Source organism: Emericellopsis atlantica, assembly GCF_019669845.1.
Source record: "Emericellopsis atlantica unplaced genomic scaffold F5Z01scaffold_24, whole genome shotgun sequence".
Taxonomy (NCBI): Eukaryota; Fungi; Ascomycota; class Sordariomycetes; order Hypocreales; family Bionectriaceae; genus Emericellopsis; species Emericellopsis atlantica.
The window spans coordinates 346,900-371,437 of NW_025764726.1; the positions used below are offsets into that span (position 1 = coordinate 346,900).

Consider the following 24,538-nt stretch of genomic DNA (forward strand, 5'->3'; position numbering starts at 1 on the left):
TCTCGTCTTACCTGCCACGCGACGAGTACAGTATATTGGCCGACAGAACCAAATCGACATGAACACTCCCGATTGTTCGGACCATACTTCTGTGTAGCCGTTGCGGACCAACAGCAACTTTCTTCGAAGACACGTCCTGGGTTCGCCATATGCGCCAAACATGTACGGCATCATCAATCATGTCGTCCAATTTGCACCAATCCGGCATATTCTCATGAGGGTAGCAGCCTCTTGGAATATGTTTCTCCAATTGCTCAGTGCTACAATACCTCTTCAGATCCGGAGGCTGACTAGGCGTTCTTCCTGTCCTTCAAAGCGTGGGGACCAGCAGACAACAGATCTGATCTACTCCACTGATGAATTTGCCTGTGACAATATCTTCCCTGGACATGGCAATGGGGAGGGTTGGGATGCGAGGTGGCAATCTTTGCAAGATCGCCTGTCCCCCGGCAACGCCGAGTCATATGCAATGTCACAGCTGGACAGAGACAGGTGGCGGAAGACGTACGCTGAGTCAATTGACGTTGAAGATGTCTACAGACTCGCTTCTAGCCACAATATGAACAAGCATTGTCGGACGTTTCGCGAACCCGAAAGTGGAAGCTTCAATGTCTGCTTTTTCGTCACTTTTCCGTCAGACGGCAGGAAATGGGTCGTGAGGTTCCCGATCGGCCCAGTTCTACATGACCCAGGGCGAAAGATCCAGAGCGAAATCGCCACTATCAGGTCTGTTTTCGAGTTGGGCATTGCGTATTGCTAATACTCACTGTCTTAGCTATCTCAAACGCAATACGACTATTCCTGTACCTGAGATCTACGGATATGGCATAGGGGCCTCCAATGATACCAGTATCACGGGACGTCCCTACCTTATCCTCGAATATGTGTCTGGCCGACCACTGAACTCCGATGACCTTCTGACATGTTCTGCCGATGCTTCCAGACTATTTTACACGCAACTTGCTAGTATATTATCACAGCTTCGCATACAAGAATTCGACTATTCGGGATCACTTGCAACAGACGCAGAAGGGAAAACTATCTTGATCTCTCCACAATCCATCGATTCGAACAGCGTCAAGCTACACAACGAACAAGGCACGTTCAATCAGAGACCCAAGTCGGCAATCGAGTTCGCTCATTTCAGTTATCAAGTCCTGTTTGACCGGTTAAGCCAGCCAGCTGAGATGGATGAAGACGACGCTCGACACGAGGTCTTTGCGCTTATGGACTATCGAGAGAGGTTACTCAATCATGTCGATTCATCCTCGAAGACCTTTGTGCTTACCCATGGAGATCTTCGCCCTTCAAACATCATTGTCGATGAGGATCTTACCATCAAGGCCATTATCGACTGGGAATGGAGCTGCACTGTGCCTCGCCAATTCTTTATACCGCCCTTGTGGCTCGCAGGAAACGACGTACCGCTCTCCTTTGATAACGCCTACAATCTGGAATACTCCAAGTTCCATCGGGCACTTACAAAAGCTGCCGAGTCTGATCCCGCGTGCCGCATTCTTGCCAATGAATGGGCACCCAATCTAAGCGCCAGCCTCGACCTCTATCTCCCTGCTGCTGTCCTTCGCCACGAAAACTTCACGAATATATATTACAAGTTTTTGTTCCCCAGGTATTTCAGAGGAATCAACCGACGAGAGAAGATACGGGAATTTCTCGAGGAAGATGTCCAAAGCGGCACTTTTTCAACAGCGATTCACAGGAAATTAGAAGCATCTCGGGTATATCAGCAGATCTTTTGTGACCAGCTCGCGAGTCGGAAAGAATCTGATGTATAGTTTGTAAATGGAACTCGCTTTCCCCCTTAGCCGAACTTCTTCTCCATGTCGTCCTTCTGTTCCTCAAGTTGCCTGATTTCTTCCTCGCACTCTGTGATCGCGGACTGGATGTCGTTAATTTGTTGTTAATGTTGTGCAATTGATTCTTCCAAGTCTAGAGACTTGACCTTCCTTCGCTCCTGTGCGCTCGAGCCACTACTGCTGACCATCTTCTTCACGCTGTCAGTCAAAGACGCAACAATATCCAGCTCGCCTCGCAGATTGTCTCTCATCTGTTCTAGGTCGGATATTTTACTACTGATCCTATCCTGAAGGATAGATATGATAGTTGACATAGTGGGCTATCCACGCCACAGTTGAGTGTAAAAATTTCGACCTGTTACATGTGCTATTAGCTAACGCGAAGCAGGGTAGGTGGATGTATTACGTTGCTATTGCCTGTTCGCGTTGAGAAAGGCGACGCCTCCGTCTCTGCTGAACCTTGGATGAAGTCGTAGCCTAAATTTGCGCAGAGCGATGTCAAGGAATAGACGTCGATGGATATTTGCATGATAATTAGAGATACGAACCCGCAGTATAAGTACTGTGTACGAAGAATTACAGCCTGAATTCCTGCTCGAAACGACTATGAACTAGGAGCGGGGAAATGCACGTGATACGGCTATGTACATGCAGCGAATCGTGGTCAACAACCATGCACTTTAGAAGAGACGTAACTCCATGGGGGCCCATGCCACAGCGGAGAAGCTCAAGCGAGGAGTGAGTATAGAGATAGGCAGCACAACAAGACACCGGATGGCACACGCTCCTGTGCTGCCCAGAGGGAATGCCAGAATGCCGCACTGATTCAGGTGCTCATCCGTTTAGGGCGCCGTGGTGGTAGGAGGTTGGAGCTGTGATAACTGTACGCTCTCATTGTCCTTCTCCATTGCGCCATGTGCCATATTTTACCAGAATCCCTCCTAATAAACAGTAGCCTGTTCCTTCTCAAGCCCCTGGCGCCACGACAACTGGGCCCCATCGACAGAGACAAAGTCGGCCCCTGCTTCCAACGCCGTTTGCCGATTTGCCACACTTCTCGCGTCCTCGCTCAGCACGACTTCCTCATATACGCCACTGGGCCGGTGGCCTTTATACATGAGCGGATTCTCCCTCACCACAAATTCCCGTAAGTTTGGCAACCGCTCCTCCCTATCCTCCCGAAACCCTCGCAACAGCTTCGTCCAGTGGGGGAATTCCACGTCCCAATACTGGCGATGGGAGTAGCCCTCGGAGCCCTGCATGTCGACAAACAGCTCTAGACTCTCCAGTGTACGGGGCAGAACGTCAATCAGACGAGGCATGTCAGTTGCAGGGTTCCAGCTGGATGTCGCTGGATCCCAGCTGCGGTAGGAATCTCGCCTCTCACCACTCTCAGGGGCAGGACCAAGAAATGCGCGGACATCCAATGCCAGCCTCTGTATTCTTGTAAATCTTGTAAGGGTTCCTCCGGTGATCCCCGTAATAATATGTCTAGGGCAGTCTTCGATGCCTATCGACAAGTCCGTGATACGGCTGGCTGCTGTGGAGTGTTCTACACCATCTCCTCCACGGCTGCTGCTGTGTCTTTCCGACTCCCAACTCGAGTCCGCAATCGCTTGCAGCAACCCACCTGCGTCAAAGTCCCAGCCCGTCTGGGCATCGTATTCGGTCAGCCCGGACTTGTGGTGGTACATGTAGCGAAGCGTGGTCAGCAACGGCATGCGCTTCAGAAGAGACGCAACGCCTTGGGGGGCGATGTCACAGCGGAGAAGCTCCAGATACTCCACTGCACTATGCTCACGCGAAGCGAGGAGCGAGTATTGGAGGTCATTGTAAAAGTACGGGAACTGGGCACTAGGGCCGTCTCCCGTATCGCAAAGTACTGCGCTATCCTTGCTTGTGGGCGTCATGAATCGCAATGGAGGCCACGAGTAGGCATATTCCACACTGGACAGAGCTTTGAGATCATGCGCGCGCAGCCGGCGAAGATTGGGTAGAGCAATGAAGGGATGCAAGGCCGTCGCGTCCAGGGGGTAAGAGCCGCCGGTTGGTGCGCAGTAGTATAGTTCAGCCAAAGCCTCCAGCGGTGAGCCGGGAAGACCAGAGACGTTGGCAGATGCTTGGTTGATCAAGTGGCGACTGTTTTTGTTGGCACATATGGACATGATGTCGAGGACTCTTTTGGCCTGGCCGAGGACGGAAGTTCCACCCTCGTCGTCCTCGTAGCTGGATCCATAGTGGAAGTCGTACTTGATATGCAGAGTCTCCAGGTGTGTGAGCTGTGTGAGAAGAAGCACGAACAGAGAGAAAGCAGCGTACTGCTTCCACGACTGGTTGTCTTCTTCTTCGTTGTCTGACTCTTCATTGCTTTCCTCCTTGCCATTTTGGCCAGCATCGCGTACTGCAGCGGTCATTGTGACCCAGGCCGCAGAACTGCATCCTGCAGCTCGTAGCCATGGGGAGTCCGAGATCAGATCTGTCACAAGTGTCCAATTTCTGTCGGGCTCCGGCCTATGTGTGTTTTTGTCGCCGCGTAGATGCACGCCCATGCCGTCCACACAAGGCATATAGGGACGGTAATCGTGTATCGTGAGTGCTCGGATATAAGTGGCCGCCCGTGGATTCGCAGCCACGGTCCCCAATAGCTCATAGAAGCTGCCGCATAGCATGGCATTATCTGACGGTTCGCTACGCGCGTTGATCTGAACATTGCAGAAGGTGTGTTTAAAGTCGTTGTGCTCTGCGATGAAGACTTGTCCGGCCTCGTGGACACGCTTGCAGCTCAACATGAGGCTCTCGAAATCGTCTGGCCTACTCAGCTGCATTATCAGGCGCAGGATCTCTTTGGGAAGGCTGAGCAAGCTCATTGTCGCGGCAGTGGCTGTCAACAGTGAACGTTGCAGATGGAAAAAGAAGCGGCTTGATCGAGAAAGAAAACGCGTCTTGTTTGTCAGGCTGTCTGCCTTGCTTAGTCAGGCTTACAGCTACACCGCCAAAAGATGTTTTGTTCGCGCTCGCTGAGCAAGCTCATGTCTGTATTTCTTCTGCCTCCCTCCCTCACTGGCCCTTTACTAGCAACACTAGATTGGCCACGTTCATCACCGTCATGATGAGCCACACCAGAACAGCAAAAATTGCCGTATACCACGAATTACCCATCTTGACGGCACCTTCGCTCTCTTCCTGGCCCGCTGTCACAGGACGTCTAAACAAGGCCACACCGGCGCTATCAACCTTGGCATGGAAGCGACCCATGCCCGGCTGCACCGTCATGTACTTGTCGCGACACGTAAAGTAGATGAGCGGTGCCGAGACAAATGGCAAGACGATGCTCAGCGCCACTTGTGACCCGTTGAGCGCCGCACTCAGCCCGGACCGTCCGACAGCGCCGGCAATGATGATGCTCGGCGTGATACTGATGCTTCTCGTCACCAGACGGCGCACCCATGGGCGGGTCCTCCAGTTGAGAGCGCCCTCGCTAACCATCTGCCCGGCAATGGTGCACACGATGCCCGCCGAGACGCCCGACAAGAGCAAGGCGAGGGCAAAGATGATGCCAGCAGCGGGCGAAATGGACGCGGACAGCAAGTCGTGGATGCTAAAAATGTCCGCGTCGAGGGCTTTCGGGTTGTTGTACAAGGAGGCGCCCGCGACGATGAGGATGGCCGAGTTGACAAAGAGGGCAAAGGTGAAGAGAGCGATGGCGAGCTCGAGGATGGAGACCTTGAGCGAATGGCGGATAGCCGCCAGGGACGGGATATAATAGGCCGTATCCATGCCATCGTTGGTGGACGAAGAGCCAGAGGGTGGCTCGGGAGGGATCAGCCCGCGTTTCGTGTCGTATTCGCGTAGACGGGGCTTCACTATGCCGGACCCGAGATAAAGACTGTGCGGCATGACAGTTGCTCCAAGAATACCACATGCTTGGTAGAGTCTTATGGGGTTAGAAAGGCTCACATGCGACGAAGGGGGGAGAGAACGAACCCTTGCTGCTCGATGATAGCGCTCGAAGGGAGGTAGCCCCTAAAGACTTGTCCGACAGGCGTGTCTTGAATCAGGGATAGTTGGATGCAGAAGCAAACTACGACACCAAGCACCAGGCCCATGGTAAAGTACTCGAAGATTCTAAGGCCCTTCATCGACTTGTCCGGGCGGTAGAAGAGGAGGATGATCATGACGTCCACAATGGAGATGGCACAGCCAGCCACCAACGGGACCTGCGGAAACAGGAGGTTGATTGCAATGGCGGTTCCGATGACCTTTGGGGTTTGGAGTTAGTTTGGGCTATAACCAGCCGTCGCTGGGACACAAAACAATCGAGATCAACGTGCTCGCCTACCTCAGCAATGTCCGTGGCAATAATCGCCACCTCGGCAAAGAAGTAGAGGGTGTAGTTGAGCCAGCGTGGGAGAAAGGCCCGGCAAGCCTCGGCGAGATTGAGTCCACTGATCGTACCAAGCTTGATGGCAAGGCTCTGCAGAAAGATGGCAAAGACGTTGGCCAGGAGAACGATGAACAACAGCCTGAAGCGGTACGAGGCACCGGCGGCGATATCCGTCGCATAGTTTCCGGGATCAACTGGGTGAGGGGATGTTTGTTAGCGTTCTTGAATCATCAATGGGCTTGGGGGAAAAAGACAGACATGGGACTTACTGTAGGCAACAGCAATCATGAAACCAGGCCCAATGAAGGAGCCAAACTTGAACAAGGCAGACTTGACGCGTTGGGCCATGGAACGCTGACGTCGACGCTGGCTGCTGGTGGTAGAACCATCACCATTCAAGCCATGGTCGGGGGGAGCGATGGGCGGTGACGAGGGCGAGGGACGAGTAGGAGGGGAGCGAGAGGCGAGTCGTGACGGAGGTTCTATTTGGAAAGCCCCTTTTCCCGATGGTTGGCCAGCATGGCGATGGATGCTAACCGAGGGAGGAGGAGACGCGATCTCGTCGCCCGAGGCATTGGTGGTCAAGTCGCGTGAGAGGGGATTGAGGCTTTGGCTGCAGCCTTCTCCCTCCAAGGGCTCGTCATTCCTAGAGACATTATCATTCATTGTAGTTGCCCTTTACAGGGGAGGGATCAAGCAGGAGAGTGAAGGCAGTGAAGTGCCTTACGGAACGAATCCGGCTGGATCCAGTCTGTAGACCATGGTCACGTGCGGACGGGTCACCGACATACGCTACGAAAGTTTCCGCGCCGCGCGTTCCATCAAACTGAACGCTAATTACGGAATGCTTTTTTAGATCATCCGAGAAATAGCTCTCGAAAACATTCGGGTTCGTTCTCTATCCTGCTCGATGAAAGCCCTGGCGCCTGCCTCTCTCCACGTTAGACATTGTTCCAGGGTCCAGGCCCCAGGGCCCAGACTCCAGGGTATGTCATCTACCAGCCTCATCCAATATCTCCATCATCCTCTTCCCCACGCTACCCATCTCCCCCCATTGCTCACTACCCCGTAAAGAAGGCTCCCTCACAAAGTGAGACTCGGAAACTAATTCAACCGCTGTATACCCATATTTATCCTCCTGCGTCACATCCGCCCCGCGCTCGAGCAGAGCCTTAACCACATCAACAGCGCCATGCTGCGCAGCCCAGTGCAACAGCGGGCTTTTCCGCCAACCGTCTAGCGACTTCCTATAACTCTTACTGATGGCATGGTCTTTCTGCAGAGGGGGTAGTGCGTGTTGAGGTGGATTGACCGGGGCGCCGCGGTTGATGAGATCTAAGGCGAGGGCTTTTGCGGACCCGTCCTCGTCGCGATCAAAGTGGAGGGAGAGAGCGTGAAGGGGTGTCCAACCTTCGTCGGTGGTGATGAGAGGATCCGCGCCGTGGGATATGAGGAATCGTGCGGCGCGTATAGATTGGTGGAGCGTGCCCGTGCCACGACTATTATGCGCATGGTGTTTAGGGAGGAGGGCGTACATGAGTGGTGTCCAGCCGGTGTGCGTCTTCTTGTCGATATCCATGTTGTACGAGGAGATGAGCATCTCCATGGTCTCTCTCTTGCCGCCGAGCGCCGCAAAATGGAGCAGAGACTCGTTTGACTCGGTAACAAAGGCGTCCACTGTCCGGCCAGAGCTAACGCACTTGTGAAGAAGATAGTTAAAGTCATAGGGATCCGGAGCATTTTGGGCAGCGAGTTGAAGAGCGGTGACGCCTGCGTTGTTAGCAAGACAAGCATCCGCACCGTGAGTCAACAAGAAGCGTATCGCTGTCAGGCGCGAGTGAATCGGGGTTGGGTTGACGCTTCTGGTACCCCGGGTAAGTATATGAAGTGCTGTGTTGCCATCTCGATCCGCCGTATTTGGGTCCGAGCCCTTCTCGAGGAGCACTCGAAGAGCCCCTGAAAATGCAGATCCGGCCCCAGCGGCTTGAATAACGAGTGGTGCGTAGCCATCTCTACAAAAGTTTGGATCCGCCCCAGCGTCAATGAGATGCTCTATGAGCACCTGCTGGTTCACGTATTCGGCCGGTGTGATTTTGGGATAGATCTCGCCATCATACTCCTCCCGTGGATTCACCGCATGGTGCAACGCCATGTTCAGGTCATCCTGGTCGTAGGAAACAAGACGGAGGATCTCATCGACGGCATGGAGCCGCCAAAGCTTGACGCCGACGTCCAATATCTGTCTGTTTACGTACTGGCCCCAGTCTCGCCATGTGAGAAGATCCTGCACGATACCAGCATGGCCGACTTTGGCGGCGTGGTAAGGTTAGAATGCGGGATAACTCAGTTCTCGTCGCTCCTCTGTGTCCTCCGGAGGAGGAGGCCCGGCCAGTCTCCAGAGAATATGGACGACGGAACGATGACCGCCTTCGATGGCGACCATAAGCGGCTCCTTATTCCCGTGGTCCTCCAGGAGCGCAACGCGGGTGGCAAGAGTGGAATCAGCACCGGCATCGAGGAGCATGCGGACGGCATCGAGGTTTCCCATCCATATCGCGAACTGCAGCGGCGTGCCCCAGCCTCCAGCATTTTCTTGATCGAAGCTCGGCTCTACAACAGTGTTGAGAAGAGAGGCGACGTCTTGCGACGCGGTGAGGAGGTGCTCTAGTTGGATGAGGTTATCATCGCGGATGCAGGCGTACCGTGACAAGATGTCGCCAGGGTCTGCGAAGTTGTTGCTGCCAAGGGTTTTGTGGAGAGCAGACAAGAAGACGGTGGACATCATGCATGCGCTGGGCGGTGCGGCCTGGATGACGATGTGAGGTTTGACTCAAAAGCATGGGGAAGATTGCATGTTGGTTCAATAGCCCATGTAATAATCACCGTCCCCTTCCCCACTAGGCAAGCCTTCCCACCCATCGTATCTATTCTGCCTAAAGAACCATGCTGACCGGATGTCTGCCATTTTTAACTTGACCAGCACCTTGCCATCATAGTCCTCGTTCGTGTTCATATGCTGCGCTAGGTGGGCGCGACTATCGAGCAACCGCACAAAAGCACCGCCGCTATGTCCAAAACACAGCTTTTCTTTCCAGGTTGCAAAGACCATCAAAGGCGGTGTATCATCGGCAAGAGCGACGAGTGACCGTATGGACTCCTCGTTGATGATGATACAGTCGAGGAATCGCGGGTTGTAGAAGTCTTCGGGGTCCTTGTTCTCAGCTTCGAGGCCACCCATTCGTGGAAGGCGCTGCTGAGCCTCGCGTTGTCCTGCGTCGGGTCGTCGCACTGTGCTCTAGGCAGTATATAGGGACGCAAGTTAAGCTATTCTAATAGGGCCTAGCCTACACATCCCCTAGCTAAGGTACAGGGGCACATACTAGTACCTGAGTAATGACCTTAATGAAGTACTTCGCTCACACTCTATCTAGATTATCCTTGCGCTCAGGTATTATAAGTCATCCGTGAGTAGGACTCCCGCAAGGGGTGAGCAAGCCTGCGAAGGGCTGCCGCTGTTGAAAGTCCTTGCCGTGAGAGCCCCGAGCGCATGGCGCGGAAACACCAGACACATGACGGGTGTGAACGTCCGATTCTGTTCTTGTTCCAGCAGCTGAAGGGGCTGACTGACTGAGCTGAATGAGACCACCCAATCATGATCTGCTAGTTGACGCCAGAACCTCTTGATCAAGCCGCGACAGTGCACTTTCCGGCCGGCGGTCGATAGTGTGAGTGCCTGCGGGCGTTATTGAATAGGCTAGAAAGTCAATTTGCGTAATATTTGTTTGCAACGCAGGCGGCTCAGCCCATCGGCCTACTGCCATTCAGCCTCCCAAGCCTACTAATCCTGCATCGATAGGAATCTGAATTTCTTTTCCTGCGGCTGCGTCCTGCATTATTGAGACGCATTTTGTCCGCGCCTTTGCGCATTTCCTTGGATCTTTGAAAACACTGCCGAGCTCGCCGTTGCTTGCATGTCAACCCCCTTTGTCTTTAACTAATAGCCAGCCTTGAGAAAGCGCTGTTTGGTAGCTTGAGAAACTATACGGATCATCTCAGGTATCCCATCCCCAACACGCCCTCCACATGCATTTGCCAGGTGCCTGGCCTGGTAGCGATGAGGGGTCGGGATCAAGGGGTGAAAAGGCGATTGTACTTGCTGTCATGGGTGTTACTGGCTCTGGCAAGAGCACATTCATCAAGAATGTCACAGGGCATGAGGGTGTCAGCGTTTCCAGCTCGCTTTCATCAGGTAGGTACACCGCTACGTCCTTGATTATTCAATTTCGGTCAAGTGACGCGTTGTTGACTTTGAATACCCGTCAGATACTTCAGAGGTAGTCGCCTATAAATTTCAGCACCGGGGCGTCTGGTATATTCTCATTGACACGCCTGGTTTCAACGGTACTGTTCGACCGGACAACGAAATCACAACCTTGATCCTGAGTCGGTTAAAGGAGTTGTTTGCGGCTGGCACTCAACTCAACGGCGTCATCTACTTGCACCGCATTATTGACCCGCGCATGTCGGGATCGGCCCTCCGAAACACGCGCATGTTCAGGAAGCTTGTTGGCAGCAACGGGTTCAAGAATGTCGTGCTGGCCACCACCTTCTGGGACGTGGTCACGGAGAAGGTTGGTGCTGCGCGTGAGCGTGAGCTTCGCAATGAACGCGAGTTCTGGGGGTCCATGGTTGAACAGGGCGCTCAAATGGGGAGACTTGAGAATAACCGGGCGTCGGGCCTGGATTTGATCGAGAAGATGGGCACACAGGGAGAACTCATGTTTAGTGTTCAAGAAGAGGTTTTCCATCAAGGCGAGACGAGAGCTGAAACGGAGGTGCCGCGAGATCAGAGATCCGAGGTTGAGCAGCTTCGACGCACTCTCGAGGCGCAGCGAATGAGAGAGGAGAACGACCTGCGTCAGGCGCTGCAGCGACAAGAAAGCATCTGCCAGAGGCAGATCGAGCTCCAGCGGCTTGAGATGGAGGAGCGACTTGCGGCAGAGCAGCAGGCGAAACGAGAGCGGCAAGACGAGGAGTTACGGCAGGCTGACGCAGAGTTTCAACGACAGAAAGCAGAGATTCATCTCGAGATGGAGCGACAGGAGCGACGGCGGCGCGAGCAGGCGGTCGAGATGCAGCGCCGGATCGAGGATGTCCGGACGCGTGGACTAGAGGCGGCTGTAGTGCGGCAACGCATCCAGGCTGCCTATACATGCATCGGATACAAAGCACAATGGCCTTGTGACAAGTGCCATGGTAGCATAACTGCATACCCGTTATACTATCGTGAGTATTCCGTCCGCACCCCTGGAACATTCTCCTCCGCCATGTCACCGCTGCGGCCGTCCGAGTCAGCACAGGTCGAGCAGTTTGAGTTGGTGATGATAGCCACCACGCGTAATATACAAGCTGATGCGTCACTCTACAGACTGCTGTTTCTGCGACCATGATCGATATTTTCATTGCGGCCAATGTGGCAATGACTGTGGGGATAAGACGCATCCGTGGATGACGCCGCGTCCAGTTCTCCTGAGGGACCATATTGATTGCTCCATAATGTAAACAAACCACTGTGAATATATGATGGAGCTGATGGGCGCATGCAAGGGAATGTCTCGTTGATAGTCTAGTCTTGGATGAAAATTCGTGCAAAAGAGATGGCTCGCTTCAGAGAAATCACTCAGATACGTCTGGCAATCTGCATGATCAAGGGCTATGTGGATTGAAGAAGATTGTCCTGTTTAGTGCAAGGAGCTGAGTCCACGTACTATCTGCTCCAAGGTGGCCATTGGGCGACATATCAACTCGAATCCGAACGAAAATTGTTGATTCAGGCCTGATACATGCAGCGTCAGTGTTACCAGTGGTGGTCCATCAAATACTGTTGCTCATCTTGTCGGGAGCGGTGCAACCGACGACGATGATGGCTCTCCTTGCGCCGGCTGCTCTGCTTTTCTCCATTCACTCTGCCGCGATGCCTGCGCGTTGTAGAGTTGGAGGCGCCGTGAGCAATGTGAGGATCATCTTCTGTCTCGTGCCCGGTCACGAGAGTCATCAAGCTGCGATAGAAGACGACAACGGGGTTGCTCTGGCCCCTACGGACCTCCAAAGCGATCTTGTCCTCCAGCTCAGCCTGCCGCTGGAGTAAATGGAGCTCGCGCTCTCTCGCCCGGTCTTGTTCACCCTGGGCCCCCTCGAGTCTTCTGTGCATGCTTTGGAGCTGGGAAGTGACTGTACTCAGCTCATGCTGGAGGCGCGAGACGGCCGCCGTCCCGTCAGCCGTCTCCCCCTGCCGCTGTCGCTGTTTCTCCTCGAATGCATTGGCCAGGGCTTCGTATTGCGCATCCTTCTCACGGGCCAATTGCTCCAGAGAAACGTTGAGCTTCTGGCTGTCGGCATCGCGCTGGGCGATGAGCGTCTCGGCCTTCTCCTTCTCCCGGCGCAGGAGCTCGAACGTCTCAACGTCCTTCTCTTGCAGTGCAAGCTCCATGCTCTCCTTGTACTCTGCCAATTCGGTCTCGAACCGGCGCCGCGCCTCGAGCATCCCGGACTGCACGAACTGGCCCGCTGCCGTCTCGTCCAAGTTCTTTTCCTGGTCAACCATTTCCTCCTGAATGTCGAGGACACATGCACCGCCTGGCGGGGAAGGGTCGCTGCTCTGAATTGGCTTCACGAGGCTGTCAATGATGCGTCTGGCGGACTCGAAACTACCATCGTGACGTGCCATGCGACTGCCGCGATCGATCATGACGCCCCAAAACTCGGGCTGCTGCAATTCTCTCTCACGGCGATCTCCGATATCTATGCCTCTCTCTCTGTCCTTGTCCAGCACCTGCCACATGGTAGTTGCCAGTACGACGCTCGCCATGCCACGGTCGCCACATATTTTCTGTAATATGTGCAGATTCTTAATGGACGAGCCGGGCATGCGCGTGTCGGTGATGCGATGCAGGTACACGATGCCTGCGAGGCGCACACGTCTTTTATAGATGGCGGCAAAAAAGAAGGCAATATCCTTGAGAATCTCCGAGTCAGGTCGACTCGTGTCATCGAAACCAGGCGTGTCGATGAGATAGACCGTTTGGTCGCCGAGGGAGAAGCTGTACACCCCGACGTGGACGGTACCTATGAAGGTTTTGTGTCAGTGTCAGTATGTACAGTGCCTTCTCGGCGTGGGCACAGACAACTAACATGAGTTGAGAGAGTGGCCAATCTCCAGCGACTGATCCGCGAGAAGGGAGATGAAGGTACTTTTGCCGGACCCTGTCACTCCCATAATTGCAATGACGAGGTCATTCTCTCTTTTTGTGAGTCAAAAAGTCAGCAAAGGCTCGATCCTACAGCGAGCAGTTTGGAAAGCATGGGCCGAGTCACAAACCCAAGAGAGCCTACTTCCCCAGTCTCATCTTCGACGCCGTCATCGTACTCCTCCTCAATGGATTCAGAACTCATACTCTCATCATTTCCGGGCTTATATCCTTCGCAAGGCCCATTTTCTTCACAGGGCTTGGCTCCTTCGATCGGAGCAACCTCCGTTCCGTTGCAGTCATCCACGACTTTGGGCATAGTTGTCAAGTCTTGGGTCTCTTTCATTGTGCGTCACAGCTGACTTTAGAAAACGAACGAGAGGCAAGTAAAACCGATGAAATCAGCGAGAGTCGATCACAGCTGCCATGTGCCTTTAATCGAGGCACTCTCATGTACACACGAGCTTGTACGCCAACTCCTTGGGGACACCAAATTTGAAGCTAGTGAATGCATGTGAAGTGGGAAACCACCCAAATTAAGGCAAAACTGCACTTTGACGATGGCTGCAGGCGCAGTGTATCACATGGACCAGTCTGGTCTCGGACGACGCTCTCCTAGCAGCATAGCCACCCACTGCGCGCCGCCAGGGTTATTAGTTCAGCTCGTATGCAGTGACAAGAGCAGCTGCACTCGAGCGTGGGAGGGCCAGACAGACTTAGACTGAGCGCCGCCAGTCACGTCCTCGTGTCCCGACTTGAGCGTCCCGCTAGAAAAAGCAACAACGCCAAACTATCGACCCAGAGCTGCAGTTGGGTGCATTACTGTTGAAATGGCTGTCCAGCTGCGGCTGATTTCGAGTCGTGGGTTTGACGGGCTGACTCGGGCCTGTGGAGGGAATGTTTTTCACTTAGTAAACTTATGAAGGAAATAACATAAATGATGAGCTACATCGGGCTAAAGATATAAGGACATAAGATACGTACCAAGTAGCAGTATCTGTATACACTATCTAAGACCTAGTAAATATACTATTAAGTAATATCACTATACTTAAATATAATAATAACATTATTTGTAGTATAATAATTATAAAATATCTAGGCTATATTAAAATAAAATATTCTATAATTAAATTTAAGAAGAATAAATAAAATATATTAAAAGTATTAATATTAATTAAATTAGAATAATATAACTTATTATATTTATTTTAATTATTATAATTATAAGAACTATTCTATGATATATTTTATATTATATTATTAAATTTAAGTAAATTACTTGGAATCGGACTTTCGCCAGTCACGCGTGGCACCTTAGCGACCCGATCCGCGATTAGTGCACTTAGTATTGGTACTAGTAGGATGTGCATGTGGCTGTGAGCCTGTGTGTCGACTGTCTACATGTAATATACTCTCACATGCGGCATGGGGCTTAGACCGTGTCTAGTGTTGGTTCCTCGTTGATATTGGCTTCGTAGCTCGTCGCCCCATTCACTAGTTTGGGAGGCTGTGGCTACCTTTATCAACTCGTCCACCGGCGCCGGAGCACATGCGAGTTTTGGGCTGATTGCGCTATCCATGCACTGTATTGTGGCTTCTTTAAAAGAAGATCCTCATCTTGCACTGATCCGTCTCCTGCTAGACCTGCTCAAACCGTCCGTCAACCTTTGCGCTTCCCCAAGAAACGAGACACAGAACCAAGACCACAATGGTTAGAGCCCCAGTCGACGATGAGTACGTCGGGCCACCCCCCTGTGGCAGCGGCCACGAGGAGATCGTCGTCCGCGAGACCATGGATGAGAAACTGGCGGCTTTCGGTGCGAACCGCTGGCCCAAGGTGAAGTGAGCATCGTCCCGATCTCTTCTGTTTGGACTCGGTAACCCATTGGCTTTCATAGTCCCGACGACACCGTCATCGCCGTCATGGGCGTGACGGGTTCCGGCAAGACTTCGTTTATATCCCACTTTGCCCCGGATGCCAAGGTGGGCTATTCGCTCGCGTCTTGTAAGTGGCACGGCAGCAATTTCTTGCCAAAGGCTGTGCGTCTGTCAGAGGATTCTGGCTGTCCCTGGCGAGTGGAGGGGAATCCCCAGTCGAGCCTCGTGGCGGCAGCATGCATGTGGTCAGAGCATTGACAGTCGAGCAGGCACTTCAGAGGTGGGGATTTACGACATCACCGTCGACCAGCACAGGATGTACTTGATAGACACGCCGGGATTCGATGACACAAACCGCTCCGACACTGATATCCTCCGCGAGGTGGCTGACTGGCTGAACAAAGCGTACGAGGGAGGCATCAAGCTGGCGGGCATCATATACCTCCACCGTATCATTGACAACCGCATGAGCGGGTCGGCGATGAAGAACCTCCGCATGTTCAAGATGCTGTGCGGAGACGACGCCCTCTCGTGCGTCGTCCTCGCCACCACCATGTGGAACCAGGTGTCGACCGAGCAAGGGGCGCAGCGCGAGCACGAGCTTCGCACCAAACCCGAGTTTTGGGCCGGCATGATCAGCAAGGGGAGCAGAGTGATGCGTCAGGACAACGGGGCCGAGTCGGCCAGGGAGATACTGCGGTGCATCCTCTCCCAGCGACATCGTGTCAGCCTCGATCTGCAGCGCGAAATGGCCAGCGGCAAGACGCTCGACCAGACGGCCGCCGGTCGCGCGGTCCAGGCCGAGATGGAAGCCATGGAGCGCAAATACAAGAAGGAGATGGAGAATCTGCGCCGGGAGAACGAAGAGGCCCGTCTGAAACAGGACATGGAAGCTCAGGCAGAGATCGCCGCCATACGGGCCGACATGGAGGACAGGTGGCGCAAGGATGTAGAGGACCATAACCGCTTGCGCGTCGACATGGAGACGCTACGCGCCGAGCGCGCCGAGGAATTAGCCAAGGAGCGCGAGTTGGCGCACGAGCTCCAGTTGCAGCACGAGAAGAAGATGCACGAGGCCGAGGCGAAGCTCGTCGCGAGTCAATTCAAAACGTCTGAAATGGAACTGAAGCTGAGGCTCGCCACCTCGGATGCTGAGAACGCCAAGCTGCAGCGTGAAAAGGCAGAGCTGGAGCGAAAGGTCGAGGAGGGTTGCTCGGTGATGTAGTCTTCTCTCTCTCGGGATGGCCTGGGACAATGTGGGTATGTGCCCTCGGTGTAAACATGAATGCAGAAGCCTTGTTTATGCTCGTGATTCAAAATCCATACAATGAGCTCAGAAACTTGACAGGAGCTAGGCAGATTTGCCTACTTGCATTTGGAAGAGTCACCCTTCTGTGGAGGCGGGCAGGAAGCTACAAGGGTCGACACTCTGGTCTTCGGAAGTACGACATGTTAACAAAGCCAGTTCTATCTGGGCAAGATTTCTCTTTTGCTCTTTGTGTGATAGGTCAAGTCACCAGCCTTGGTCTGGTAAAGGAACAGCTCGAGACATCAGCCTACCCTGCGCGCATGAACACTGCGAGCTTGCCAGCAGTCACTACATGTAGTGTCGTGCATTGACTCTTTTCAGAAGGCGTCTTCCGAGAACTTTACGAGGACTCTGATGTTCTTGAAAAAAAAAAAAACATGACCGACGACCAAGTAAAGCGCATGCTGAGTAAAGGGTGTTACAAGCATTAGATGGAGCAGGGACTGTCTCAGTAGATCAAGGATTAGGACACTTGGGAGGGTGATCTGAACACGATTGCGGAGGAAAGTATTGGTAGCAGGAGCGCAAAACCCAATCGGTCAAAGAAACTGAGTCGGTCCCGGAGTGCGCATGTCCGCACGTGCGTACTGTCGTGTCGCTGTCGGGTTCACCTCCTATGGATTCTCGGGACAAGGCCGAATGTGTAGCCGAACTAAGCAAGGCAAACATGCCTGACAAAGAACACACACCTCCATGGTAGATGCTCCAGAACTTGAGAAAAGGATCAGCCCAGACTCCCACGCCGGCTGCCGCCCGTATCTCCCCTGTAGTCGGATACCTCAACTGCCGCGACAACTGGGACCCAGTCGAATGCTTCACGGAGAAGGGCACCAAGACCGCTTCAGGCGAAGAGGAAGAGTTTGGCATGATTCTCTGTGCGTCTGGCCTTGGCAGCAGCTGGATCCCGTAGTTCAAGGGCGTTGGCCGTAACGGGGCCACGTTCGAGGACCAGTGGACGGAGAATCCATATGCCTTCTTCGCCACGCAGGTCGAGAACCCTTCTTCGCCACGCAGGTCGAGAACTTCCCCAACTACGGCCTCATCAACGGGTCAAATCCACCCATCTCGCACGGCTCAGTCCTAATGCAGATGTCCTTTACCGCTGATATTTGTGTTGCTACAGCTAAACATAACCCCCTGGGGTCTTGAGGTATGGAGGAGGAAGAATCCCCTCCAGCTCAGCCTTGATCTGCAGAGCCAGCGTCTGTGAGTGGAAGCGATGCAGCTGAGTATAGCCACCTGCGATCCAATAGTTCACACCTTCAAGGCGCGGATGACGCTTCCACATACCCCTGATCTCGCCTTCTGCGTCGATTCCCCAGGTCGTGTCAAGACGAGAGGCTAGCTCCTTGGGGCCTAACTGACCATCTTCAATCTTGGCATTCTCACTACCTAGCATGTCGGCCACGTTCTTCTTGATGTTCATGTCGTCAAATCCGGTGCACCAGATGACAGCGTCTGCGTCCAAAACACTTCCGTCCGAGAACTCGAGACCGGTCTTGGTGAACGCCTTCGGCTCTACCAATGTCTTCAGTGAGACTTTCTTGTCGGCAATGAGCTGTGTGACTCCCACGTCCATGTAATGCTTTCCGCAGTTCTCAATGAGGTTCGACATGAGTGCGCACTGGGGATCAAGTGCTGTGAGGACGGGGAAGCCAGCATCAGCCAACGGCTTGTAGCGATCGGGCTCTTGAGAGGCCATCATTGTGAAGAGTCCCTTGGCAAGAGCACCATCGACAGGAGAGGGAAGTGAAAGGAAAAGGCGATCGGCAGCTTCGACGCCGAGGTTGTACGCTCCAAGGCTGCGCTGGTCCAGGACGTATTCGGTTGGGCAGATGAAGGTTGGAGAGCGGACGACCATTGTGACCTGCAAACCGGCCGAGTGGCAGTCCTCTAGGACATCGAAAGCTGTGTTGGCAGATCCGACCACAATCACGGACTATCCAACTTCCATTAGCTGACGAAATATTACAGGCATTTGCAATGGCCTCACTTTGACACCATCTGCAGCAAGAGCTTTGCCGTTGCGGAAGCTTTGCGAGTGCATAGATTTGCCCTGGTATCCTCCGTCTGCAATCTGAGGCAGGTAAGGCTTTTGAGAGCCAACACCCGTAGCCTGCACGAAATGCTTGGCCTTGACGGCCCGGGGCCCAGCCAAAGTGTCAAAGGTAGCCTGCCAAGTCCTAGTCTTTTTGTCCCACACCGTATAGATCAACTTTGCAGACGTGATCACATTGAGATGGAAGGCTTCAACGTATCTGATGACTTGCTCAGCAAGGTCGTTCTTGGATAGTAGATGGGGGGACTTGAGTTCGTCTCGATAGTCTGTACCGTATCAGCATCAAACGCGTCATCAGCAAGGAGGGCATGCATACTCAGATACGGCATCTCGCAGAATGACGTTGGGACGTGAAACTTGAGATTGTCATATCGGAGTGCCCAGTTGTCTCCAACCTTGGCATTCTTTTCTGCCATTATGTAGGACACCCCGAGTGCTTTGAGGCGGGCAGCAAGGGACACCGCTGCATTTCCAGCGCCCAAAATCAACACATCCGTCTCGAGGTCGCCAGCGCTATCAATACGCTGGGCAGGGGCGTGGAGCAGTTTCTCATCCTCTGGATGGAGGTTGAGACTTTCAAGTCTGGTGTTGAGAACCCAAATCTTCCACTCAACAGAGTCATTGGCCGTTTTGGATGGTAGAAGGACAATCTTGCCAGTGCATGTAGCACCAGGAGTCGAGGTGCGGAAGTTAATTGCACAGTCGATAAATTGCTGTCGCCAGAGTTATGAGCCTTTGCTGTGTACAGCAAAGCAGATATTGCGACTTACGAGAAATGGGGTTGCTGGGATGAAGACTGCTTCTCCTTCGGCGGAGAGCTTTCCGCAGCCTCGATGGTCCACTAACTCCAGAAGAGCTTCTGCTATAACATTAGGTGACATAAATGTCCTTAGGTGATAAGTTAAGGCAAGGCTATCCTTCCACCAGGCTTGGGTATCGTAGAAGCAGGCAGCAATTGCACTTGCGTTCTTCGCAGCAATGCCAGCACTGAGACGATCCAACACGGTTTGTGCTTGGACAGTTGGTGCGTTGTCAACCGTAGACTCCGGAGACACTATGCCAGGAGGAATATTAGGCAAGGGATACTCCTTCATAAGTGTCCTCAAGTCCGCACGAGGAGGCATTTCCTCGCCAGTGCCGTTGGTGTCTGCTCTCCCCAGCTGTCAGCAAACCCTTGCAAGGCAATGATCTCTCGGAACCCCGAGGTACCCGGTAATTAATGGTCATCACCCATCCACCTGTACCTAGACCTGGGTAGCACTCACAGGAAGGCATGTTGCGCGTCTGGGCTAAAGAGCGTCCGGATTACGTATTTCCTCTTCGTTTCCACGTTGCTTCTGCAATGCAACCTTGGCTGGAATGCACTGCACTCTCGCTTGCTTGTGAAGAGATGGACAGAGAACAAAAGTTGCACAGCATGGGACATCGTACGACACGCGAGTAATATAATCGGAAGACGGCACTGGGTCATGTTGGACCCTCGTTTCTGCAGGATCCTGCGCAAAGGGGTAGGAGGGTACGTCTCAGAACCCTTGTACACACCACGGTTCCTACGCTCCACCGCCTGTACCTCCATGGGTATCAGCTCAAGGAAACCCTCGTGAGGCAAGGCTCACTGGAAGATAGCCAGAGCCTAGTGGTGGATGCTGTCACTTTGCCTTGTGGACATGAGACCAGGCCTGAGCGTTCCCTGCCACTCGTAGATAATTAGTGTAGCAAAGTTCCGGCAAGCAGCTCACCGCTCGATCGTATCTTGACACAACAGAAACCGATCTAGCCAGTAATACACTGCACCCAGACTTCAAGTCCAAATAAACATTGCTTCTGCTAAAGGCGACATTGGATTTGCATAGTTTCACCCCAACGCGCAATAATAAGAAGTGGTCACACGAGTCTACAGACAACCTGACACCCCCTCACCACTTCACCTGTCACTTGTCACTACCTAACCTGACATCGGACACCGAGTATTTGTAATCTGTGACCTTATCCCTCTTTGGAGGCGGTGCCATACCTAGCAAAAGGGACCAAAGATATTGCAGATCACAGCCACTCGTGGGCCGGGCGTTGTTGAAGCCACGGCCGCTACCGCTGGCTGCGGGACAGGGATTCGTACCCGGTAGTCCTACCGGCCGGGGTCTGCCATAATGGTGATAAAAACCTCCGGTTTCGCCCAATCAACGGTAAGGAGCTCGGGATCGGCAGTGTCGTAATTCTGTTCGGCGGGGCTCAGCTCTGTTGAGACGATGGCTATTGGTCTCCCCAAGTTCCCTCTGAGAATGGCGCCTAACCCTTTTAGGCTGGCGTCGAGCATCAGCGCTAGCGGTGCGCCCGGCATGTGTGGGGCTCCCGGCTATGGGGACGGCGCGGAGGGCGGCTCATATCAGCGTGATTTCGCAAAGGAGTTGGGCATGGCTGCGTTCCGTGACTACACCCTTCAGGGATTCCATTTGTTAGCATATATACGAAGCCCAGTCTTCTTCGGTTGTATTTACTACGGATTAGTGATCATTCTAGAGGGTAAATGCACATTTGGCTAGAAGTTGCTAATTAATTAATAGGGTCAATGCAGGATTGCAGGCTACATGTATGGAGATACCTATCTTTCCAGCAAGAATCAGTGGCCGACCAGGTATCTTTGATCCCTGCACTACTGCCAGAGGTACTCCGTAACACGCCAACAAATGGAATCCGTGAAGGGTGTACTAAGTATACGTAGGGGGTATTCATTCTCTATCAGTGGCAAAAGCGGACTGACGATTTGAGAGAGGTCGGGAATGTGTTCGCGGAAGGAGTCAATAGTTCTTTAGGCACCGTGGAGAGGTAGCATGTTGGACGTATGTATAACGGTTTTAGTAACGGCTGATGAAGTTGTCCAGGTGCCCTGGCTCTTTGCGTCCATCCACCCCTGACAGGCTGACTCGTAGTCTCGCTGTCGGCATTCGAGAGATCATTGAGCTGTGCTTACTGGGGGCGGGGGGAAAAGGGGGATTGTACGACCTATCTAACTGCCGACATTGGTTACTTGTTACTTTTGTTGTTGGAGGATAGTATTTGTATCCTCCCTTCGCTCATCTCGATGTTCGGACAGCGAAAGACGTTTCTGAGGCCATTTTCCTTTCTTGTGCATTATGTTTTCTTTTCCTTGATTTACCTCACAAGAAAACAAAGCTTCACGATGGCGATGACAAAGGAAGAGCTCGACGGCCTTTTGGCTGCTCCTGCAATGGAGACTCCCGAGGACGTCACTCCTGACTTTGAAAACCATCCCAACCGCAACGGGCTTGCGTTGGCCGTCACCACACTGTGTCTTGCAGTTTCTATACTCTGTGTGCTTCTGCGAACGTACGCAAGGGTTTACAAAATCCGGGCAATCCACATGGAAGAGAGTAAGAACCCATACGTTCTTGTTTTGTACATTCTTTTACTGGTTATTAACAATGCTATCTGTTGTAGTCTGCATGTTTCTCGCATTGGGAGCTCTCGGTGGTACAGCTTATGCTGGCTACGAGATGGTCGAGACGCCTGGGTACTACGTTCACCAGTGGAACTTGGTCAACGGAGACCTTGTTCGACCTCTTTACGCACGTTTGTCCGAATTATTTATTGGTTGGGAACCTTGCTGATCACCCCATACAGCTCATTCTCGTCTACGGATGTTGCTACAGTGTAGTCCTGCCCCTGGTCAAGACCGCTATCCTGCTCGACTGGTGCCGCGTCTTCGTGCCAACCGACAAGTACCGAAACCCATTTTGGTGGGGATGTGTTGCCCTCAGTACCTTCCAATGCGTCTGGGGCGTCATGTGCATTATTCTTCTCAACATGCAATGCAGACCGCATAAGGCCATCTGGGAATTTTATGTCCCGTCTAAATGCTACAAACTTCCCTCTGTCATGCTTGCATCAGCGTCCGTTCAGGTCATCACGGACGTTTGCATGGTTCTGTTACCTCAGCGTGAGATCTGGAGACTGCACATGAACTGGCAGAGGAAGACTGGTATTGCCCTCTTGTTCGGCGTTGGCATGATGTAAGTTGTTAGAAGACTTGTGGCAAAACGTGCAAAGCTGACTCGATAACCCCAGTGCCTGCATCGCTGCTTGCTTCCGCCTGTCTCACACTATCACCTTCTCGAAGGAACTCGACCAAATGTACTACATTGGTCCCTTACTGTTCTGGGCATGGGCAGAGATGACGGCTGGTTTCTTCATCTTCTGCTTCCCTTGCTTGCCGAAGATTCTGGCCGAGTCTCCATTGCCTCAGACCGTGAAGTCGCTGTTCGGTATCAGTGCAGGCTCTAGACCCAGTGCAAGTGGAAACTCCAACCCCATTGTCACAATCGGTGGAAGCGGTGCGAACGTAAAGACGAAGCGTGGTCATGTGGAGATTCCCGATGATGGCATGCCAATGGATGATCAAAGCCCGAATGACTCTCAAGAGGCCCTCTACCGTGGCAAAGCTCCTGAAGGGGAACATCAGAAAAAGAATGGAGAGGTGAGACGGACGCTTCAAGTTTCGGTAACATCAGATGCGCGATCTAGCTCTGCCGTCCCGGACAATGGCATGCCGTGGAACACAGTGGGCCGGCACTACTAAGCGGTGGATACAATGAGAAATGTCCCGCCGTTCGTCATAAGATGTTAGAGTCCCCTCCAATAGAGAAGTTGCCTGTGCCGGTATGCTGGAATCCCTTTCCGTGAAAGACGTTCGCGTGAGGCTGCTGCTGGTGGTGCCATTCCATGGCTCCCCGCGTAAGATAAGGGGACTGCGAGCTGGCAGACTGACTTGCTGCGTCTGCGTCAGGCATCTCGAGCATTGCAGCCACGTCCTTGACTCGGAGGTAGGACAGGACCTCCTTGGTGCACGCCGCTGCCGTTGCGGCAGCGTATTTGTGCCAGGCGTCATTCTTATGGGAGTCTGCGTAGTCAGAGACCCCGCGAATAACAAGACAGGGGTACTCGCTCATGAGACCCGCGGCTTCCATCTCGAAGCATAGCACGTCACCAAGGGCCCCGACTAGCTCTTTACGCTTTGAGGCGCTCTTGAGGACGCTGTCGCCCGACGCGATGAGTCCGTAGTGGATATAGGGACCTTCAAACTCACGAGGAGATCGCGTGACAATTTGGGGAGGGTCATGGGCTGCAGACGAGGAAACAGCATCGCCGTGAGAAAAGTCATCCTGGAAGAGAGTATCGACGACATCTCGTGGCTCCTTGTAGATGGAGAGGCGAGGTCACTTGCCGACCATGGTGTCGATGAACTCGAGGATGCGACTGTCGCGCACGAGATGATCCGACTCCATCCTCTCGACAGCGCTTCTCAGCAGGGCGGGTGGGAGCTGCAGGAAGCCCTTGAGCTGGAAGCCTGCGCCAGAGCTTTTGCCCAGATCGTACTGGACCACGCCGCCATGCTGACCCTCGGGCATGCTCACAACAACGTCGCCTAGTCGGATGTCATGCTTGTCACTTGGGACGCCGCCGCCGATGCCTACAAGGAGCCGCCACTTGATGTGCGGAAACGTGCGGGACATGTTGGCGGCGACGACGGCGGCAGCACCCTTGCCTTGCTGGCCAGAGAGGCAGCCGAGCACGATGTTGAGGCCGTGGACGTCACCGAGGGTATAGATGGTCGAGTCAACGTCCTCAATGGGCCGCATCTCGTGCTCATTGTCCAGCATGTATCGGATGGCGCTCATCTCGAAGCTCATGGCGCAGATGATGCCGACGGTATAGTTGGAGGGCGATCTTGCCTCGGATCTTTGCGACATGATTTCGGTCGCAAACAGGTCTGGTCCGGTCACCTGTCACCGACTGGACTTGCTTCAGAGTGAATCCAGTGAGATC

The 24,538-nt window shown here is 53.3% G+C and overlaps 10 protein-coding genes across 10 annotated transcripts; 4 read left to right on the forward strand and 6 right to left on the reverse strand.

Moving 5' to 3' along the window:
• The first annotated feature begins 99 nt into the window (after positions 1–99).
• Positions 100–1,859, forward strand: F5Z01DRAFT_258790 (kinase-like domain-containing protein). Its single transcript, XM_046258563.1, has 3 exons — positions 100–162; positions 317–726; positions 776–1,859. Exons 2-3 carry the CDS (start codon positions 470–472, stop codon positions 1,794–1,796), a joined length of 1,278 nt encoding a protein of 425 aa, XP_046115875.1. The 5' UTR covers positions 100–162; positions 317–469; the 3' UTR covers positions 1,797–1,859.
• Positions 1,860–2,397: 538 nt separating this feature from the next.
• F5Z01DRAFT_258593 (uncharacterized protein) lies at positions 2,398–4,779 on the reverse strand. Its single transcript, XM_046258559.1, has one exon. It carries the CDS (start codon positions 4,682–4,684, stop codon positions 2,759–2,761), a length of 1,926 nt encoding a protein of 641 aa, XP_046115876.1. The 5' UTR covers positions 4,685–4,779; the 3' UTR covers positions 2,398–2,758.
• A 95-nt stretch (positions 4,780–4,874) lies between these two features.
• On the reverse strand, positions 4,875–6,867 carry F5Z01DRAFT_626609 (transporter smf2; the record flags this gene model as incomplete). The annotated part of the gene is made up of 4 exons (XM_046261490.1): positions 4,875–5,751; positions 5,802–6,076; positions 6,157–6,395; positions 6,471–6,867. The coding sequence occupies 4 exons, from the start codon at positions 6,865–6,867 to the stop codon at positions 4,875–4,877; spliced, it is 1,788 nt and encodes a 595-aa protein (XP_046115877.1).
• A 302-nt stretch (positions 6,868–7,169) lies between these two features.
• On the reverse strand, positions 7,170–9,934 carry F5Z01DRAFT_691524 (ankyrin repeat-containing domain protein). The gene is made up of 3 exons (XM_046266158.1): positions 9,085–9,934; positions 8,545–9,030; positions 7,170–8,508 (listed from the first exon to the last, which is right to left on the reverse strand). Exons 1-3 carry the CDS (start codon positions 9,437–9,439, stop codon positions 7,193–7,195), a joined length of 2,157 nt encoding a protein of 718 aa, XP_046115878.1. The 5' UTR covers positions 9,440–9,934; the 3' UTR covers positions 7,170–7,192.
• Positions 9,935–10,217: 283 nt separating this feature from the next.
• Positions 10,218–11,651, forward strand: F5Z01DRAFT_738817 (P-loop containing nucleoside triphosphate hydrolase protein; the record flags this gene model as incomplete). The annotated part of the gene is made up of 3 exons (XM_046266823.1): positions 10,218–10,450; positions 10,525–11,575; positions 11,630–11,651. The coding sequence occupies exons 1-3, from the start codon at positions 10,285–10,287 to the stop codon at positions 11,649–11,651; spliced, it is 1,239 nt and encodes a 412-aa protein (XP_046115879.1). The 5' UTR covers positions 10,218–10,284.
• Positions 11,652–12,058: 407 nt separating this feature from the next.
• On the reverse strand, positions 12,059–14,098 carry F5Z01DRAFT_752482 (P-loop containing nucleoside triphosphate hydrolase protein; the record flags this gene model as incomplete). Its single annotated transcript, XM_046267072.1, has 3 exons — positions 13,580–14,098; positions 13,393–13,502; positions 12,059–13,326 (listed from the first exon to the last, which is right to left on the reverse strand). Exons 1-3 carry the CDS (start codon positions 13,792–13,794, stop codon positions 12,059–12,061), a joined length of 1,593 nt encoding a protein of 530 aa, XP_046115880.1. The 5' UTR covers positions 13,795–14,098.
• A 970-nt stretch (positions 14,099–15,068) lies between these two features.
• On the forward strand, positions 15,069–16,677 carry F5Z01DRAFT_727803 (uncharacterized protein). The gene is made up of 2 exons (XM_046266673.1): positions 15,069–15,456; positions 15,599–16,677. The coding sequence occupies exons 1-2, from the start codon at positions 15,375–15,377 to the stop codon at positions 16,552–16,554; spliced, it is 1,038 nt and encodes a 345-aa protein (XP_046115881.1). The 5' UTR covers positions 15,069–15,374; the 3' UTR covers positions 16,555–16,677.
• A 1,084-nt stretch (positions 16,678–17,761) lies between these two features.
• On the reverse strand, positions 17,762–19,827 carry F5Z01DRAFT_727806 (uncharacterized protein; the record flags this gene model as incomplete). Its single annotated transcript, XM_046266674.1, has 4 exons — positions 19,468–19,827; positions 19,014–19,410; positions 18,632–18,963; positions 17,762–18,577 (listed from the first exon to the last, which is right to left on the reverse strand). Exons 1-4 carry the CDS (start codon positions 19,819–19,821, stop codon positions 17,762–17,764), a joined length of 1,899 nt encoding a protein of 632 aa, XP_046115882.1. The 5' UTR covers positions 19,822–19,827.
• A 2,048-nt stretch (positions 19,828–21,875) lies between these two features.
• F5Z01DRAFT_682998 (uncharacterized protein) lies at positions 21,876–23,291 on the forward strand (the record flags this gene model as incomplete). Its single annotated transcript, XM_046265806.1, has 5 exons — positions 21,876–22,086; positions 22,154–22,281; positions 22,337–22,725; positions 22,781–23,054; positions 23,082–23,291. 5 exons carry the CDS (start codon positions 21,876–21,878, stop codon positions 23,289–23,291), a joined length of 1,212 nt encoding a protein of 403 aa, XP_046115883.1.
• A 34-nt stretch (positions 23,292–23,325) lies between these two features.
• F5Z01DRAFT_682999 (nucleoside phosphorylase domain-containing protein) lies at positions 23,326–24,462 on the reverse strand (the record flags this gene model as incomplete). Its single annotated transcript, XM_046265807.1, has 3 exons — positions 23,326–23,438; positions 23,481–23,907; positions 23,941–24,462. The coding sequence occupies 3 exons, from the start codon at positions 24,460–24,462 to the stop codon at positions 23,326–23,328; spliced, it is 1,062 nt and encodes a 353-aa protein (XP_046115884.1).
• Positions 24,463–24,538: the final 76 nt, after the last annotated feature.

Bases quoted from the DNA above. Each gene is read 5' to 3' on its own strand.
- F5Z01DRAFT_258790 (XM_046258563.1), top strand. From the start codon at position 470: ATGTCACAGCTGGACAGAGACAGGTGGCGGAAGACGTACGCTGAGTCA. The intron at 727-775 runs GTCTGTTTTCGA...TCACTGTCTTAG, and splicing joins AGCGAAATCGCCACTATCAG to CTATCTCAAACGCAATACGA.
- F5Z01DRAFT_691524 (XM_046266158.1), bottom strand. From the start codon at position 9,439: ATGGGTGGCCTCGAAGCTGAGAACAAGGACCCCGAAGACTTCTACAAC. The intron at 9,031-9,084 runs GTGATTATTACA...CATGCTTTTGAG, and splicing joins GCCTAGTGGGGAAGGGGACG to TCAAACCTCACATCGTCATC. The intron at 8,509-8,544 runs GTTATCCCGCAT...ACGCCGCCAAAG, and splicing joins AGAGGAGCGACGAGAACTGA to TCGGCCATGCTGGTATCGTG.
- F5Z01DRAFT_258593 (XM_046258559.1), bottom strand. From the start codon at position 4,684: ATGAGCTTGCTCAGCCTTCCCAAAGAGATCCTGCGCCTGATAATGCAG.
- F5Z01DRAFT_727803 (XM_046266673.1), top strand. From the start codon at position 15,375: ATGGGCGTGACGGGTTCCGGCAAGACTTCGTTTATATCCCACTTTGCC. The intron at 15,457-15,598 runs GTAAGTGGCACG...ACAGTCGAGCAG, and splicing joins GGGCTATTCGCTCGCGTCTT to GCACTTCAGAGGTGGGGATT.